Source organism: Poecilia latipinna, unplaced genomic scaffold, assembly GCF_001443285.1.
Source record: "Poecilia latipinna isolate Pla-1442-1.1 unplaced genomic scaffold, P_latipinna-1.0 Scaffold686, whole genome shotgun sequence".
Lineage (NCBI taxonomy): Eukaryota > Metazoa > Chordata > Actinopteri > Cyprinodontiformes > Poeciliidae > Poecilia > Poecilia latipinna.
The window spans coordinates 109,709-130,186 of record NW_015113302.1 but is presented as its reverse complement, the minus strand read 5'-3'; the positions used below and the strand labels follow the sequence as shown (position 1 = coordinate 130,186).

Below are 20,478 nucleotides of genomic sequence, written 5' to 3'. Positions count from 1 at the left end.
ATATATATATATATATATATATATATATATATATATATATATATATATTTTTTTTTTTTTTTTTCCCACCAGGAACACAAGTTTAGGAAAAAAATAAAAATATGAATGAAAATAATAGAGATACTCCAACATGCTGCCACGTTGTAGCTGAAACTTCAGCGAAAGCATTTTATCATAGGATAAAATTACAAATGCATACCACATCTTTCAGATTTCTATTTTAAAAGTAATTTTTAGACCAGGTATTATTTTACTTCAACTTCACAACTATGCTCTACTTTTGGGTCTGTCTAACAATAAAACAAACTGGAATTTGTGGCTATATTGAGATATAAATAGTAGAAAATGTAACAGATGTAATCATATTTGCAAAGCAATTTTTCTTTTTGTACGGTAGTAATTGTGAATGAATCCTACAAAGAGAAAACTATCAGCCCAGCAGTGGAAGTCGCTGCTTCATTCTTTTGCATGGCTCTGAAAACAGAAACCTAGAAGTGCACTCTCATATAGTGTGCACTCTGGCTTAAATTATCTGAACTCTCTGAGCTGAAACAGAGCCTTAGTGTTCATCCTTGGAGACCTTCAGCTTGGCCTTCCCTGCACATATGACACAGGGCACATTTTCCCCATAACAAGTTACCACAAACCCTTTAAGCAACGACATAGCCACTGGCAGGGTATTAATTTTTATGTTCGGTCCATTCCAGCTGGATAACAGCAGCCATCTGAGAAGCCTTTTGACACTTGCTGTGTCTTTCCTTACATCAAAAGAAAACAAAACAAAACAAAAAAAAACAACACAGCTTTGCTTGCTCTTGCTAGAAAAAACACACATCTAAGAAAAGGTTCAACAGTTATCATTTTTGCTTTCTCCTGCCGTAAGAAATGCCACAGAAAAATCGTGACTGTAGATGTTTGATCTACCAGCTAAAAGCTGTTTATATCAAAGTAATGAGCCTGAGGAGAGTGGCAATTAGGAGATCCCTTCCATATCCCTGTCTATTCAGGGAAACTCAAACTGAGAGGTTATTGGGTAGACTATTAAAATGCTTGAGTGGGAGAAATTTAATTGGTTTGGGTAAAGCTTTGCTGTTGACTCGGGACGAGCTGCTGCTTCAGTGTAGGCCTGCAGTAGTTAGAACATCCTTCTGTACAGGTTATCATATTATTTGTTTATCTCCAGCGCTTGAAAGGTTAGCTCGTCCTCCACGTCTATAATTACCACATCGCACGGGAACAGAACACGGTTTCAGGTTATTTTTGTCAAAGAGAGGATTTCACTCCTCTACCCAATAATGAGCTGTTGAGCGTCGCGACATCTGATAATCTGCTTAAATCAAAACGTGGAAATATGTACCGCGTTGAGAGCGGCGTGTGGCAATCAGCGCTTTCCATCCTGTACAAGCTCATCAGCGGTGACCTGTCTGAGAGTGATTTATCGTCTGTATTAATATCCTCTTTGTTTGTTATTGCCAGCTGTGCTATCTGATCGGTTCAGGTTTCAGTAAGAGATGTTTGATAATGACGTAAAATGAAAATTCAATGCTGAGCTGGTGTGTTCTTCTCAAATCCATAATATTAAATCTGTAGCTTTGCGTCCCAGTGGGTGTGGATTATTGGATTTGTAATAGCAGATGTGTTTGTTACTGTCTCTGCCTGTGAATTGATGCTGGCGCTCAGCAGGAAGGTTCGCCATAGAGTAAGTGTTCGACTGCAGCCGGCTGTGGTTTGGAGATTGTTGCCAAAATGTAAATGTATACACTGTAAGGATGTCGTTTAGACTCCGTAGAAGGCAGAGCAGCTTTATCAAAGTCCTTTTGTGTTTGGACTTGTTTTTCTTTCCATTTGGGAGAGATTTCCATGAAAAAGCCCCAGCTATTGTGACCTGAAGCTTTGAGGAATTGTGCATGAAGTGAATCCCAGGAGCTTACTCATTTGTACCTTCTTTCCCCATTATAAAGGTGGAATCTGCATTGCCCAGTCTTTGAAAATCCCCCACAACCCCAAGATGGAAGATTACGACAAAATCATCCAACAATTGCTGGAAACCCACAACGCACGGGCAATCATCATCTTCGCCAGTGAAGAAGACATACGGTGAGGAGCGCAGCGGCACAATCTGGAGTCATACGTGTTTCTTGTGGCGTGCCGCTGACTCGCCACGTTGGGGTGTTTTAATCTCAGAGCAGCAGGTTCTAAAAAAAAAAGAAAGAAAAGAAAAAAAGGCTAGAAGTGCAGTTTTAACAAGAGCACACTCTGCGTCTGGCTGCACAAACATACCTGCAACAAGACAAACATGGCTCAGAGGGGAAGCAGGGAAATTGGGTCGGAACAAAGCAGAGGAGATATTGTTTCATTTACAATAGCCCCTGAGTAATGTTTATGTGGTGAAGCTCAGAATCAAACCTTTAACACATGTAAATTCAGAATAAAGAATCCAGAGGTGAAGTGCGAATGATAAGAAAATAAGCGCGACATATGCTGCGTTATTTAAATGTTACCATCTCCGCTTTCCCCAGAGCACATACTGCAAAATAAGAACAGTAATAACCTTCTTTTGGCTTGTGCTCTAATGAGAAAAAAGCTCATCAGAGGCCTTTTATGTCCAAAGAGCTGCTTAAGGCTAGCCGTGTGCCTCAGTTTGATAAACACGGGATTGCACACCTTTCTTTCTCTCCTTCTCTCTCCCTCTTTTTCTCTGCTAATAACCATATGGATGTTCTTGCAGAGGAGTTCTCAATGCCACCAAGAGGGCCAACCAGGTGGGCCATTTCCTGTGGATTGGATCTGACAGCTGGGGGTCCAAGAGCAGCCCGATCCACCAGCTGGAGGACGTAGCAGTGGGAGCAGTCACAATTCTGCCCAAACGCTCCTCCATTGAAGGTATCTGCATCGTGAACGCCACAGGCTGCCGTCTATGATTTTTAAGTCTATGCCTTTCAAATATTTCATCTGGGTTATATCTGCGATCCAAAGATATACAAAATAGACATAGTATGATGTATTATACATATAAAACTTGATATTTACATATACTGTGTAAGAAGACATTTATTTTTCTCACTGTCTGACATTAAGTTAGAATTATTATTATTATTTTTTTTTAAGAAAATCAGAGTGAGCAACATATTTATGGTGCATACATGTTTTTATATGCTGCATAATCCAGTACATGTTGTGAGTGGTTGTGTTTTACCACTCACACCACATTAAGTGGAGATGCGCTTATAGAACAGATTTCTTTAACTTATTTCCTTTGAAGAATTAAAGAAAACTCAGCTGATTTCCTTCTAAAAAAATGGCTTTGTTTTCTCTTTTGAGGGTTTTGGGCTCCTCCTTGAGGTAATGGCACCCTGGGTTGTTTGATCTTATTACCCATATCTGAAATCACCACAACTAGTCCACCAGAGCTAGTTGCCTTTACTTGCACCTCTAACCTCCAACTTTGGTCATACTAGCATTCAAAAGTCTCTTTGACCCTTTTTCTTACAAAAAATGTAAGGGTTCAGTTAAAACGAAGTAATTTTCAATGTGTTTGATGTGTTCTTTCAATGTTTCTGTTTCTGGTTGTTTTATATAGAAGTGTGGCAAATTTAATTTAAAAAAATGGTGTTTGTTCATATTTTCTTTCATGCTCCAATGTTTTCTTTTCCTATGCATTTACCTTACTGCTGCAAAACACACCGGATCTATCCAAGTGTTTTAAGGTTTACATAGCAGATCCACTTTGAAAAACCTATTTAACAAACACTTAGACTTATTCGACTTATTTCAAGTTGATAAAACTCAAAGACTCAATTGCTTTTTGCTTGTTTGAAAGAAAGTTGTTTAGAGTTCTGTTTCTGTCCTTTTGATAATATTATCCAAATATCACTTTTACCTTCCAGCGGTAGTGTTAAAAGACCTAACACTAATTTAAAGATTGTGTGAAGACATTGTTAACAGCTCCAAACAAAGACACGGATAATATTCAAAGTCAGTTGAGGCTAATTTGTGTGCGTCACTCTTATTAGCAGCCACAGTAAACAGCCATCTTTTCTCAGTAATAACACACTGATCCGTACAGCTGTGAAAACAATACATTTTTGATAGTTTAAGCTGATTGTGGGGACTAAAAAAACATTCTAGGTTAACACATTTTTTCGCTGACCTCCACACATTCTGCTGCATGTAATAATGCTTAAGTAGGCAATTTGTAAAAAAAAATATATATATATATCCCAATAACTCTCGACAGTCCTCAGAGAAAAATTATAACCTTGATGGGTTTGAAGTGATAAGACTAAAAACCACTTTGGGATAAGAGGAGCTCTCCTTTTTATATTTAACCATAAAACCAGATGATGTAAATGGCTTAGTGTGAGGGACTGATTTTACTTTCTTAAAAAGCAACATTGGTGATGGAATTAGACTGTCAAAACAGGTGCATGATAAAAGTCTATAAGAGCTTTCATTTCTATATTTAACAGTTTTTTGTTGTTGTTTTTTGTGGGCTAAATTTCTACCCACATGCAAAATGAAGCAAATGACGATATTGAAGATCTGCATTTTCAGGGATTATGCAAAATTCAAAGCTTAAATGGAACATTCCCGGCCTGCTCTATCTATTTTAAGCTCCGATCTGTGTCACTGTCCGTACAGACGCTCGTAATCATAAAAGGAAGCCTAATTTTTATGAAGCATTTGGTCATTAGGAGACGTCTAGCCAAATGCAAAATGAGAAAATGTTCACTGTGTAGGCAAGGAAGACATTAGTTATCCACCATGCATCATTGATGGACTGTTGAAATTAACATCAGCAGAATCATTTGGCTTCAGTGAGCCAATTCCACCTTTTCCACCAGCTGGTTTGACTGGATAGGAGTGAAATTCAGATGACTTTTTACTTTGAAAATTGTCGATTGTGCAGTTAAAGAATAAAAAACAACAGCAACAAAAAAAAAAACACATTGTAGCACATTTAGCCGTGAGGTTTGTGGAATATTTTTGCTGAACTACGTCGGGAGTAATTTCACACAAAAAAATGTCTAAGAGAATTTTACAAAGTAGGAAAACCTGTTTGGCACCTTCAAGCTTCAGGCAACAGGCTGAGGCATTACTTGGAAAGTCTGCGTTATTTATAATGCATCCTGTTTCTTAATTAATGTAATTTCCTAGATGAAAGTTGTGATTAAAGTTCTATGGGGCTTCAGAGGAAAAGGATCTGCCATGGTCAAAATTTGATGAGGAAGTGCTTGCAAGGGTTTTTTCCAACACCTAGCGGCGAGCTGTGCACCCCTGCTACCACCACGGCTTTTACTTCATTTCCTGCAGGTCAGAATTGGCTGATAATTGGTCCGGAACTGAGCTTTTCTCCTCTTTCCTCTATCCCAGGATTTGATGAATACTTTACGGGCCTCACCCTGGAGAACAATCGCAGGAATGTGTGGTTTGCGGAGTTTTGGGAGGAAAACTTTGACTGCCGGCTTCTCAGCGCTTCCAAAAGAGAGGACAGCAGCCGCAAGTGCACAGGTACATGTGTTTAATGCCATGGAGCAATTAGGGAAATGAATCTGTGTTGGCGTAAAGATTACGAGAAAACTCGACATTAGAAACCACAGACACTGGGGGCTGTTGTGGTTTGATTTTGATCATCTTGTCTAAGACCAGGTGTTGATACCCTGTGGGTGCCGGACAGTCAAGTTGTATGATTAGAATAATTAATGCTCTACATCTATTTGTCACACTGCTGTAGCAGACCATCTGCTCCTGGGTTTCATGTTTCTCTGTTCCCTCTTAACCTTGACATCTCAGCACACACAGAGCCAGAGTATATTTTATTTAAAGCTGAAATTACAGGAGAATCTTCACAAATCCGAATAAATTCCCTTCACAAAACCTGCTCCTGCAGTGTCTTTGTGTTTTATTAATGATAGTGTTGTTTCCAGTGGTGATGCATTCTCATGTTACCTAAACTGCGCCTGCCAACGGTGTGACAGGCATTTCACTGCATGAATTATCTGCGTGGATGACGGCCGGCAATGTGGGATGCTGTATTAATCTTCCCTCCATACCTGATGACGGCAATAGCGCCTTGACACAAATTACAGTTTGCTGAGGGATTTTGTTTCCTTTAAAATCTCTTGTATGGTGTCTTTCATCATGTGTCAAAGACAATAGATGCGTTTCCACTTGCTGAACTCCGAGAGGCCTTCTTGCAAAATGACAGTGAAACGCTTTCCATTTTTTTTTCCATAGATCCCGTTGAACGCAGATGCACAAATGCAGAAATATGTAAAATATACTTTTTTTAACCCGCACCCAAGCTGAAATGCATGCCTTTTAAAAAACCAGAACCTCATCAAAAAGTTGACATATTTAACAGATTAATAAAAAAAAATACAACTTTTTTTTTTATTAGATACAGTTTGATACATGTTGTTTTCTAATATTAATTTAAAAGAATTTGTACGTGTTATTGGAGTCATACTGACCATTCAAAGTACTTGAATGGTCAGTACTTTATAGCTACATTCACACATTGATGTGCAGATTGGTAAATCAGCTTCTGGTTATAAGAAAACCACTCTTCTCACCGAGCCGCAGTTTGCCACTAACGGAAACCTGAAGTAACTTAGAAAATTTCAACATTACATATTGGCCAACTAAAAAGTATGCCGAGGTACTGTACAGCATGCTCTCAATTCTTGGCTGGGGCTCCTTTTGTGATCAGGCTTTGGCTCGGGTTGCTTTAAGAATTGTCTTTCAGCTGATCTGTTTTGTTGGGCCCGGTGTCCTTCATCTTCTTCTTGACAACCTCCTGTCGACAACAGCATCTTCAGAAAGTTTGTCAGAAGGGGAACGTATGAAGTACTCATAGATGTCTTTTAACTTTTGACTTGGGGAAAAATATAGTGGACCAAAAGCAGCAAATGACATGACTCTCCAAATCTAGGACCTTGATTTCCAAATCAGATTTTAAAAGAAATTACTGTAATCTGAAAACAGGACTTTGGTTTACTGCACAACAGCCCCATGCTTTTTAGCCCATGAAGGGTATTCCTCTGAAAGCAATAGTTGAAGCCCATATCCTAAGGTTCTTAATGTACTGCCTCTTTATTTAGTCCATGCTTTATGAGTCTCCAAGTAAACTCTTGAAGGAGGTTTGCTGCACAACCGACTCAAAGGCTACACTTGTTCTTGTTGCTTGTGTGTCTTTTTCCTTCCACTCAACTTTCTATGCAATTCTTACTAAGATTTTTTTTTTTTTTTTATCAATTACCTTGTGTGGCTTACCTTTCTTCTGGAAGGTACGGATGGCTTTCTGCTAGACAATTATAGTCAAAACTCTTCTTCCTGACCATATAATATTTTTCATTGTCCAAGGAACTGAATTTTGAGTAAAGTCTGAGTTTAATCTCTGTAATCTGTGTGATTCAGTTTTTATATTTGAATCAAGGAAATAAATCAACTTCCTTAGCATTTTCTCATTTATTGAAAGAAACCAGTGATCCAGAATATGAAAACTCTACCAAGAGGGATTTTCATTCGAGGACTGTTCACTGAACTCCTTATGTGAAGCTTAAAAAAATCAAAAAGGTTATGTGTGGGCTGAGATGTATGTGAAGATCTGAAAAATGGACTGAAATGTCAGCGCAGATTGCTTTCAAGCTCATTTCTTTTCAAAAACATCTCCCACATTATTCTGTTTTTCTTATTAACATGATTACCGAGCTCCTGCGGACAGCTACCACTGAGAAAATAATCTTTTTTATATTCTGTTTTCTTGATGATGCATTCTTTTGGTAAGTGGGAGCTTGAAAATCATAATTACAATGATGATAATAATGATCACCATAAAATGTAATGGGGGTATTTTTGTTACTATAATTTTTATGCACCAGATCTTACCCACTAGAAAGTTCAACTTGCAACAAAAACAAGAGGCGAGGTTGTGCATTAGGTATTCAAAAAGTGTTCCAGCAGAATAAGGCAAAACCTTTACAGCAGGCCATAGTGAAAGGGCAGCGTGCGGCCAGGAGGATATAAAGGAGCAGGGAACTAGTGTAGCAGAGTCTGTAACTAAAGTTCATGGTGATCTTCATCTCCTTTCAGATGGGACAAATGAGCTTCATTGTTGCCTGCCTATTACTTTGAAGCACACCCCAGTAATTCAGTCTGACTCTGCTGAATTTTTTCACAAACACTTTTTTTCCCCTCACAGCTCTGCTTTAGAGCTGATATATCCCACCGGGGAATTAAATACATCTTCTTATTTCCTATAACACATTGTCCCCTTTAGCTGTAATTCCCTCAGAATCTAAACTGAACAAACAGCAGCAAATAGTTAATGAGGAGCTGGATGAAAACAGAAGCTGTCAGAGCTGATAGAATGTAAAGTTTAACAGCTTCTCGATGCATTCGGCTAAAAGCCGCCGTTTTCTTCCCACAGGCCAGGAGCGGATTGGGATCGACTCCAAGTATGAGCAGGAAGGGAAGGTGCAGTTTGTGATTGACGCTGTGTATGCTATGGCCCACGCGCTGCACAACATGCACAGAGACTTATGTCCCAATCATCCTGGCGTCTGTCCACAAATGGAGTCCACAGATGGGAAGATGCTGCTCAAGTACATACGCAACGCCAGCTTCAACGGTGAGTGACAAATTGTAAAAGTTTACTCATCAGATGTTCATAGACTGTGTGGAAGAACAAAAATCATTTACTTTGGCTTAAATGATTTAGGTTTTGATGACATTTAAACTGCATGTCCACCATAATAACCAAGTTAAAATAAAAAAAAAAAATAGCTACTCAGCTTTTAATATGATCATAGTAATTGAACTTCAGTCTTAAGAAACTTAAACATATTATCCATCAACAAACTCCAATGTGATGGACCAAATCAAAGTAGTACATAATTGTGAAATAGGGAACAGAATAGATTGTTTTTCTTATTATAATGTAAAAAATATGTGGTGTTTAGTGGCATATGACTAAATAAAATCAGTGTTTACCAGTTACTGTTAGAGTACATCCAAACAAAAAGCATCATGAAGACCAAGGAAAACATCAGGCAAGTTAAGAATAAAACCGTGGACAAGTTTGAATCAGGACTTGGTAGAAAACAATATTTGAAGTTTTTAACATCTCAAAGAGCACTGTTCCATCTGTCACCAGAAAATGGAAAAAAAATGAATGGCCCAAACCTATAAAGACATGTCTGTTGTCCATCTACCTAAGTTGGCAGGCCAGGCAAGAAGAACATTTGTCAGTCTCAGGAGCTGCAGAGATCCGCAGATCAAGGAGTAGAATCACTTGATCACATCTCAGTTATACACTCTACAAATATGGCCTTCATGAAAGGGTGGCAAGATGGCTAACAATGCACATCACCATGGAGAAAACATTGTGGTGGTAACATAATTTTTTAAAAGTTGGTCAAAGGAAAGTGCATGGGAGACAACATGTTAGAGACTGTGGCAGAGCGAGATTCCACTTCCAGGAGAATAATGACTCCGAAACATACAGCTTAAGTCATAATGAAATGGTTTTGATCAAGCCATTTATTAAAATAATATAGTCAAAGTCCATATTTAAATCCCCTTGATGTTCACAAATGTCCGAGTAAAAAAATTGTGTGTAGATATGGAAATCTATGCCAAAAGCTGCAGTTGCAGCAAAATGTGGTTTTAAAAAAGTATTGAATCAGGAGGACTGAATACACATGTACTCCACACAATCACTTGGTAGCTATTTTAGTCAATGGAAATTATGGTTGTAATGTGGAAAGAGGTTAAAATGTTTGATGGAAATAATAAGAGACGGTATTTCTAAAAATGGTAATATACTGTTTCAGCTACCATTATATCCTGCTCACTTGGCTCATTGCTACATCATGATTCATTTCAGGAGAAACAAAAAAGACAAAAGAATGCACATAAGGGCCAGAGCAGTGTGAGATGATAAAAACCAGGAAATAAAATAAAACATCTGTCACGTTTTATGTTCAATATGCCATAAAAACCAGTCAAGGCAAAGCAAAAAGAACACTTGCAGACAATAGTTTTTGACATGTTGGTCAAAAAAACAACGCTTTTATACAAGCAGGACTAAATAGCCACAAAGATTGGATGAACATAAAAAAATGGAAAATCCCAACCCAAAAGAAATCATAGCAGTAATAAAAAAACAAAAAACAAAAACAGAAGCAGTGACTTCATGATTATCTGAAACATTCACAAAGGAGAACATGGACAACATTCACACATAGTAAACATGAGGAACAGGTGTCCTGATAACAAATTCAGGACAGATGCGACTCAGAGAACGGAAAGCAAAACAGACAAGGAAACAGATGCTACGCACAAAAAGAAAAAAAAAAAAAACTTGATACAAACAGATAAGCAACCAAAAATAGCATTATTCACAGTCAGCAGGACAATAAAGTTCTAGAAAACAAAAGAACCGTGACAGCACCCCCTCTAAGGGACGGCTCCCAGATGTCCGGAAAGAGAAAAATGGGTCCAGCCAAAAGTGGATGAAATGAGGTTAATGGAATAAAGAGCCCAACTGGAAACAACGGTAAAGAAAAGATAAGCAGTTCAGGGAAGCAGCCCTGCGGCACTCCAGATAAGCAAAGCATTTCAAAATTCCCTCAGCAACAAGGACATGAGCAGGAGTCAGAATATGAAGATGAATGGCAATGATGAAGATGCAAACCTAATTTTGTGTAAAAGGCAAAACAACTGTAGAGCCGAGGACAGAAAACAAATCTGGCAGAGTTGGATCCTGTTGGATCCATTCAGCATTGGGCAAAAAGGTCTGCAGACTCTGGGTCAGGAACCTGAGATGGAGCAGCATTTACAGAACCAACTGGACTTAACAAAGGCATGGCTGCATAACCCTTTATGAATGAAAGTTTTCTGGGAGACAAGATCTGGTCACCTGTGGTAGAGATATGCAAAACGCCTGTAAGTAAATCAATCAATCGAATTTTATTTGTATAGCACATTTCAGCAGCAAGGCATTTCAAAGTGCTTTACATAAATAAAATAAAAACAGCATGTGACATTGAATAAACAGTGAGAAAGAAATTTTGAAAAAAAAAGATTAAAAAAGATAAAAACATTAAAACCCGCACCCCTTTTAGGTCTTCAGTTAAACATCGTTTAACTGGGACTCTAACCCTCTGGGACTTTAGTCAAAAACACCTTTTGACAAGGACTCCAACCTCTAGGTTTTTCGGACTTTAGTCAAAACGCCGTAACAGTAAAGATTGTGTTCATTATAAATTACCTAATGGCAAACTTATTGCCACCCACAACAATCTCTAATAAATTAATAGTATTTTCAAGTTATAGATGGCTTTTTGAGTTCATCTTAACGTGTTGGTTTATGACATTTGTCCATAATTACAAACACAGCTGAATGAGAACGTTCCACAATCCTCCCTCGCCCAGGGGGATTATGAGGGTTGTTAAAAAAAATCCCAAGGCTCACTGCTGTAATTAGTAGCACCTTGGGGTCTCTATAATCATCTTCAGACATTATCTACATACCAAATGCATTTTTGGAGGACCCCCTGAGAAAATATCTTGGAGTTTGGGAAACATTATTGGGATTTACATGGAAATGTGATTTATTGTCAAATTAGACTAAGACTGCTAACGCAAACACTGTGGTGGAACGGAAACCATTAACATTGTTATGCATTCATAGCAGAGAATCTGAGAAAGCTCGTTTGAGTAATTTGCCACATGAACTCTGTAAAATATAAGGACACCTTAAGTTTAAACAAACATTTGTGGTTCTCTGCCAGAAAACTGAAAATGGGTCTTCTTACTGCATGGCAACGATCCAAGATCTACGGTAAAGTCAAGACAAAAATGGTTCAAAGAGCAGAAAATAAATCCTCTGTCATGGCCGCGACTGTCACCAGCACAAACTCCTATAGAAAGCCTGAGGGGTTTGCTGAAGAGAAGAGATCATATGAGTGTCATAGACTTTGGACAAGAAAGACTGTGAACAGAGAAATGGTCAAAGATCTTTCTCTTTGTATGCTTCAACTACAGAAAATGTTACAAGAAAAAATGAAGTGCTGACCTACTGGCAAAGGAGAAAAGTACCAACGGCAGTGGTGTAGATAAGTGTGACTTTGGTCTTTTCGTAAAAAAAAAAAAAAAAAAAAAAAAAAAGCATTTTCATTACTTAATGTAGGATCTTTCCCCCCCCCCTCACCATCCGTACTTTTAAGATGTATAAGTTAAAAAAAAAGAAGTCATTACACCTCACCATTATGTTCTACTTTGAGTTGATCTATTACAGACAATTCTCTCAGCACATTTTGGCTACTTGTTAACTTTGGAAGCGGTCTGCCACAACATTTAAATAAATCAGAGGAGCGGAAAGAAAGGAATTTAAGTTGTTACAGGAAATGGCGAACAGTGCAGCAATGACCTATATGCTGTAAAACGTATTAGCAGGCCAGTGGTTTTATTATCAGTGCATTCTCTTCAAAAGTTTGGTTAATTAGTGCTGTTCTTCTCCACAGGAGAAGTATGTAAATAACTTTATCTTGAAGACTTTAAAAGTCTTGGTGGTCGATGATTTGTGCTCAGCATCAAGTAGGATCAACATCATGTTGGGGTTTGACTGTTTCCCTGATGCTTCAGAATGAATTGGGGATGAAAATGAGACATTAACTTGTATAATCTTGCTTCACAACATGAAAGTAGTCACATAAAAAGATTTTAATTTCAAACACTTTTCAGCGCAATATTATTCTACTCCAGTAAAGAATGTTATTTCTTTCACATTTGGGTTTGCAATAGGTGTGGAGGGCACACAGCTTGAAGGCTGAGGCATTTGCTGCTGGGTTTTTCAGGACAGCATTGACCTGGTGACCTGACGTGGTGTTGGTGAGGTGCAGTGTAGAAAGCTGAGCCAACCTCTTAAACATGCTTGGCTCAATGACTTGACCTGAAAACCTGAGTTAGGCTCAGACTGATAACTTTCTATTAACTGTTCGAACTGTGAGCCGCTGACCGCTGCAGATTGGCACCAGCACCCCTGGTGACCCCACCAGGGATAATGGATGGCAATGGATGGATGCTAGACACAAACATACAACAAAACACAAATTAATGTTGGGAAAAGGAAAGGAACAAAAAAAAACAAGTTAATAGTAGAAAACCTTAAAAAACGCAACATGATATACAGTCTCATGAGTACAAGACACAATTTAACTTTACATTCACTTTCATTTAAACGTCAAAGTAACATTTTTAGACATTTTGAGCAAAATGTATGTTGGCTGCGCCTTTAGCTACATTATTTAGCCTTGTACAGACAGCATAAGATAGCTCATAATGACAGCTGCTTTAAAATGCAGAAGTGAATAGAGAAGAGGAACCATCAGGGAGATACGTTTAAAACAAAGGGAACCTTTGTCACTACAAATTTTCCGCTATGTATGTCTGACAGTGATCATTGGGTCCTTTGAAGTACTCCGGGTTTTTAGAGAGCTTTCTAAAGACAATTCTGCTGTTTATTAAATTATACATCACTGTAATCTTTTCAGAACATCTCAACTTAAAGAGGTGAACCCAGTTCTCTGTCGTCTTTATCAAAATTAAGTCTCCGCTGTTTAAAAGGTAGGATTTGGTTGGCTATGTGCCAGATATGTATGCTTCAGTACATATTTTCCTCTTTTTGGGGCTAATATCACTGAATATTTTTAACCTGGCGTTAAAAGTCAACACACATCCAATGACTAAAGAGGGGGAATTAGAAAATTTGACTGCTTGCCTAGAGAAATTAACAAAATGCTGATATTTTGGTTACAAATGAATAAAACCGTCTTTTTAATGTGTTTTTGTCATAGTTGGATGCTGTCTGTTGCTTAACACAGAACCTGTTGGCAGAAGAGAATGAGTCATACTGTTTATCCTGATCCTCTAATTTTTCTGTATCTCCATTAATAATTCAAATGGCATAACTTAAGAAATTTGAGAGGCATGGTAATCGGGCTAAGTTTCCATTGTATGTCATTTTTTTTCCCCATCAGAATTAAACAGTTGGAGGAGGTTTTGTTCAGTTCATATATTAATCCCGCAGTTATCCCTTTCAGTCTGAACTAAAACTGTGCGGGGGGAATCTTAGAGATGAATCAAAGCACGCTTATGAAAATCGAATGATTGCACACAGTGGAGAACTGTCTTGAAACTGTAATACAACAAAGCAATCTGCTTATTGATTTGAAGCCACATTTTTAGGAGGGAATTTTCAGTCTGGCTAACAAGTGTCTGTTTTTTTTAGTAATTACCAGACTCTCATAAAATCTGAAAGAGAGAAGAAAATTAGGAACACAATGAATAAATGTTGTTTTAAAATATGTATCTTTTTTTTTTTTTGTAATGAGAAACTAAATTTATTTAATCGTTATGACTATGCTCTGACCTTCACAAGTTTATGTGTTTTAACTCAACAGGATGTTTTGTTGTAGAGAAATCCAGCATGTGGTGAATGCAAAAAGGCAAGATTTCTTTGGACTCTAATGGGGGAGGTCGTCTGTTTTATTGTTGGATAACAGTGACAACCGTTTTTAGCCAGTGATGCTTACCCAACAATAAAAAAAACAAATAAATGACTGAGAACATCATCACAAACATGTTCCTCTATTATGCCATTCTAAGAAGTGTTTGAGTGAGAAGTAGTTTGCTTGATAAGCTGAGCAGACATGCAGGTCCACCAGGTTTGCTAATGAAAAATAGCAGAAATGTGGTTCTTGCTTCAACGCCAACTTCCAAGCTGTATAGTATTGCGGTCACCCCACCTTTTTTGTGCTTAGTATGTGCTTTTTTTTTTTTTTTTTCATTTGAAATAAAACATAACATTTTTAAGTTTAAGCATAAGCTGGTCATCTACAGATAATATGTAACATGCTATGTTAAGCCAACTTTCAGTAAATGTGCCTCACAATAAGAAAGTTCCAGGTTTGAATCTTGGTGGTGGAGGGTTTTCATGTTCTTCCTGTTCCTGCTGGCATGTCAGTAGGACAGAAAATATGTGTGTTCAATTGAATTTTTCTATAATAGTAATGTGATGGATTGGCAACTGGTGGAATAGGCTACAGCCTTCAAACAACCCCAAGAAAATGGTTTGGTTAAGCTATTACTGATTTTTTTTTCCCCCCCAATGGATCTTATTCAAAATGCTGGAAGTAATTTCCCAACCCTGCAGCAGTCCATATATACATATAGGCAGTGTGGGTCCTTTTCTTTAGATTTCACAATACTGCACTGCTACTTTTCCGCAGTGACCATGAAACAGTGAAACACTGGCTCTTCAGGGGGCTGTTTGAGGTTTTACAGGCCACTCTGTTTTTCTCCTACACACTTGGAAGATGAGGGTACAGGAGGGGTTTGTTTGCAATCTGCAACTTGGCTGCTGCCGAGTATTTCTAAATTCTGTTGCTTTTACATAAATCTGAGAGTTTTAGTTTGTTGCAGAGATTACTCATACACCATGGAAAATAAAAGCACAGGTTGGCATTAAATACATATTAGTGTTAATAATCACAAAACTGCCTCCTGCAATGTAACTATGTTCTTATGATTTGAGAAAGATCCACATACAAGTTGATTGTGTACTTTTTTTTAATTCCTCATCAGGTTTTGCTAACACAGTAGTTAAAGTAGAAAACTATCAAATGTCAAACTGTTTCCTGTCATCCCATGTATTTAGGTTACCTAAAAACATTTTAAGTGGCTCTACACATGAAGAAACAAAAAGATTTTTGCAGAACACCACATCCTGTGACGTCTGCTTTAAGTGCCGTTGTCACTTTTATTAGTGAAACATTTGCAAATAAGGTGCCAGAATGAAACATTTTGAGTTTTACTTTCTCGTGGATTGCTGTAATCTTTGATAGATCGATGTGTTATTTCTGTAGAAAAACTGCGGAATGTGTAAAAGCTGTTTCACTCATGTGGCAGAAATGTTTTGACATGTTCAAAGGCAGGCTGGTTGATGTGGTTATCAAATTGTTTACACTTTAATCATAAATGTGTAGCAAGGCATGGAGGAGAATTATTTTCCCTCATGCCCTCCTACACCATTAAAACTAAAGGCCAATACACAAGAGTGTGATGAAAATCTTAACTATTACCTGATGAAAAGAAAATTGATGATTGGTAATTATCCTTCTTTCATTTGCATAATGCAAATGCTCTGTGTGAGCATTAACTACTCATACGGAGAAGTTAATGCTTTCTGAACCATCTGTACATGACTATTATTTATAAATGTTTGTGAGGAAGAAAAGAAACATTACCATTCAGAAGCACTTTAATTATCAGTTCTTACTTTGCAGGCTAGATGACTGGAAACAAAAAGGTTTTATCCAATCTATTGTGAATTGTGTGTTTTCCTGTGTTAATTGTGAGTGTGCTTATATTTGTGCTGCTTCACTGTGCCTTTAAATTGCCCCTCAGGAACACATAACATTTTTATTGAATTGAGCTGAATCTGGAGAGAGCCATCAAAAGACAAATATCTTAAGATTTTTCTATATTTCTTTGTCAACCTTAAAAAAATACACTTCTACACTTTGGTTAGCAATTATTAATTGGTTAATGTTTCACTTGCAATTAGTCTCCAATAATGCTTCCTTATTTAAACAACCAAACAATAGTCTCTGTGGCTATTTAACAGTGCGGTCAGGATGATCAAGAGTTTGTCATTAGGAACCGGTCATTAACTTACGCCTACTTAAAATGTGATCAGTAATTAGTCCCAGTGTTGTTCCTCATCAGATCACATTTAGTTCCTTGGTGTAAGGCAATACAAAAATATGTTGTCAGTGTTTAATTTAATGTAGCAAAACTGCATTCCGGTATTTTGCCCTTATTCATTCTCCAATATTAGGTCGATTATAAGTTGCAGATTCTTAGTCACGTTGCACTTTCATGCTAATTTAAAAACATTTCCTGCAGCGGCTTCATTCCACCGATTCGTCTTTGCTGAAAGCAGAGAAAAGAACAATGATGAGGCTTTTCTCTGTGTTGTAAATCTTTTCCCAGCAGCTTCCGCGAGAGCCTGATTGGACTAACCGGCTCAGTTTAGCTGGTGTTTGCCTGCAATTTATGCTACATTCAGTCACATGCCACATTTTTTGTTGTGTTTTTCCAAAGTGACTACTCGCTTCCCAAATGCTTACCAATGATGACTTCCCAGATGGTTCTGTGTAGCAGACCATCTGGTCCAGCAGGTTACGCATTTACGGTGGCAGGCTGGTATATATTGGGGCAGGAGTAGTCGCACTGAAGCGTAGTGAAGATGCAAAAACTGTTAAGTGTATTAGTCTATTGATATAGCATACAAACAATACCTGGTATTGTTTCAGCACTTACTTACTTACTTAGTCTATTTTATAAATTTCCACATGTTTCCATAAGGATTTATAAAGAAACATTTTATCCAAATTTGTCATTTATCTAGATTTCATCACATAATAAGTAATCAAGTAATGTGTCTGGCTAATTCATACAGACAGTCATAAAAAAAAAAAAAAACTTGAGCTGAAGCCCAACAAGCTGCTTGCCTTTCTCTACCATGGTCGCTATGGCAGCAGTGCAGAGTTCCAGCAGGCGAGAAGACCTATTTTAAGGTGGAACCAAGCAAACTGAACGTAGGCAGTTGCCTGCATTCAGGCCGGTAATTGTTGGAGACCCTAAGTGGAGATTCATGCACTGGTTTCAGAGTCAACTGTCCGGTGTCAGTAACAATCTGGACTTGGCTGACTTCTCTGGTTTTTCCTGAAAACATTTACATAAGCGTCACAGCGACACACTCATTTCACCTCAGCCAAAAATAAGCTTCCTGCAGCTCTCTTCCTGTCTCGGTGTTCTAACTCAAACCTTTTTACTCCGCTGGTGCTCCATCAGGCATCTCTCAGTGCCCCTTATTGCATTTAGACGGGAACCATGTGAATTTTCTTGCGTATGTGCCCATGCTAATGTATGTTTGAGCGCGAAGGAGTGTAAACCTCCTTAGCTAATCTCCCCACTGTGCTGGAGTCACAGAGCTGAGGAGTGAGAGGCAGAGAAACAAAAAAAAAAAAAAAACAGGAAAGAATAATGATGCGAGAAAAACACAGCAGTGGATCCCTGGTCCACCCACGCTGCTTAGCACAGCTCAGCAGCAGTGCACTTTTGTCATGTCTTAGTTCACAGCCACATTCAAATGCATAAATCTTTCATCTTAGACGCCGCTTTCGCTAAGAAGTCTGCAAAGACCATTTTGTTCTCCTGAAAATATCAGCTAATAAAAGAAAAGAAATGAATTTCTGCTAGGTTTTGTTTTTTTTTTTTCATGCGCACCCACAGAAACACTACTTAATTATTTGCTCTGAACCTGAGGAGCGCCCGGCGTCCAATCATCCGTGGCGCTCGGCTGAGTGACAGAGCAGTTCCGAGCTCGATGTAGAATTGTGCTGAGGCAAGGAGTAAGAATTGGCAACCCTGGCACCGCTTTTTCTCACAGAAGTCAATACTTTGTCAACATCTTTATACACCGTGTCAACAAGTTTCCTGTCTACATGCTGGAAGCCGAAGTGACAGGAATGTGACTGCCACCCACAGAGCTTTAGCTCGGCTTTCATATCAGCAGCGTTCAGAGCAGGTATCATAAGTTCAGTCCAGATGCGTTTTCTGTGCTGACAAATTGAAACTCACAAATTAGTGATCCACCTTAAGCGGCTGGGTCAGACGGCGCTGTAACTGTAATGCTGACATGGAACATACCGAATGTGCTGTCACCTTACATAACCGCAGGCATTCACTGATTGGTGGCTCGGAGTCAACATGGAAATAACCACTTAATGTTACAATTTCAAATTTGGGTGGAGGAGTGACAACCAAATTGTGAGTGGTGGTAATTTGTTGTGACATTTTGGTTGGCATCTTATTTTGCTGTCTTTACCTCAGGCTGTCTCTGCCTCTCACAGATTACAGTAGATTTTAGGCCTGGAATTGTTGTTGGATATTTAGTGGTCAAATGTCCTTGAGCTAAAAAAACAAAAAACAAACAAAAAAAAAAAAAAAACAAGTCTAAAAATGAAGGGTAAGGTGCATTAACCTTCTGTCCAAAAGCCAAACAATCTGCTCCTCAAATAACACCGTGTGTTCCCAAAGTGTTTTGAACATATGCTTGTGGTCCATTCTCTACACTTTTTTTATAGCCAGAGCTATTAAAAGTGCCTAATTCCCCTGCCAAGAGTCATTAGACTACCCTGTCCCACTTAAAAGATGGTTGCTCTGTTTGTATCTGTGTGCCAAGGTGAGCAGACTTTTTTTTTCATTTTCACCCTGCATTGTGAAACGGATAGAATGACCTTGCCAGCAATGCAGAGCTCATGTTTAAAAGGAAGCGCAGACATTTTTATGTTAATGCCATTACGAAAATTTCATGTTGAATGACATCACTGGCATGGCATGTTACCTCATGCACTGTCACCAGGCTTGTATGATGGCGTAATGTCCATATGCCACCACGACATATACAAGGACTGAGTAGTTTGGTTTGGCTGAGAAATGAAATAAAAAACATTTTTATTAACATACAGAACCTGTTATTTTTTCCACAGTCCTCACTAAAGTAATTAGTGAAATATTCTGGACTGGGCTGGAGAGAAAGCTGGTGCACACCGAGAACAGATGGGGACCATATGATGCTTTGGCTGACCTGTTTACCCTCCCAACATATCCCGTTGTTGACCACGGACTAACATGCAGACTGAAATGCAGTGCTTTTAAGGAGTAGGGTTTTGCTTTTATTTTACATCCATGCCTAAAATTGTGGCACATGTTAAAATACATACTAAAACACTCAAATGTTCAATATCTAGGTCAAAATGTAAACACACAATGTGTGAAAACTAAGCTGGTAGTTTCATAAACAACACAATATATTTGGTTTAAACAACACCGTGCAGTCTTTAATATTAATTTTACTTATGTATTTTTAATCCAACTATTTAAAGTTTCAGTATTTCTCCCTCTCATCTTTTAATGTAACCATATTGCTTAGATTAGCACAGAGCAGTGACTTTTGCTGAAGCTGTTATGAAATTGTGGTGTATTTATTTTTCCATGCTACACTGGTGTTTAAATCAATAAGCTATAATATTAAAGTAGAGATTATAAAACAAAACCAATACATTTGTATCAAGGACATTTATACATCTGTAAGAATAATATTAACCCCCCTTTTTCAGTTTGTTTCTGACTATCAAAACTATTTTAACATTCGACGAAAGCAACTTCAGTAAAAGGAAATGCAGATTACAAGTAATGATTTCATTTTTAAATCACTGTAATGTACAGTACGTTTGAGTAACTTACTGTAATTTTTTTGTTGTAGTACAGTAAGTACTACAACAAAAAAATTAACTTCACAAAGTGTTTTTTGAGAGATTTATACTTTCAGCTATTCAGCAA

General features: G+C 38.1%; 1 protein-coding gene across 1 annotated transcript in view; it reads left to right on the top strand.

Annotated features, from left to right (window-relative positions):
• Nucleotides 1-20,478, top strand: part of LOC106954883 (metabotropic glutamate receptor 7-like) — a 118,677-nt gene that overhangs the window by 67,702 nt on the left and 30,497 nt on the right. The window contains exons 3-6 of the mRNA XM_015044679.1: nt 1,962-2,097; nt 2,729-2,883; nt 5,374-5,511; nt 8,432-8,632. Coding sequence (XP_014900165.1) covers nt 1,962-2,097; nt 2,729-2,883; nt 5,374-5,511; nt 8,432-8,632 — 630 coding nt within the window. The remainder of the gene's footprint in view (nt 1-1,961; nt 2,098-2,728; nt 2,884-5,373; nt 5,512-8,431; nt 8,633-20,478) is intronic.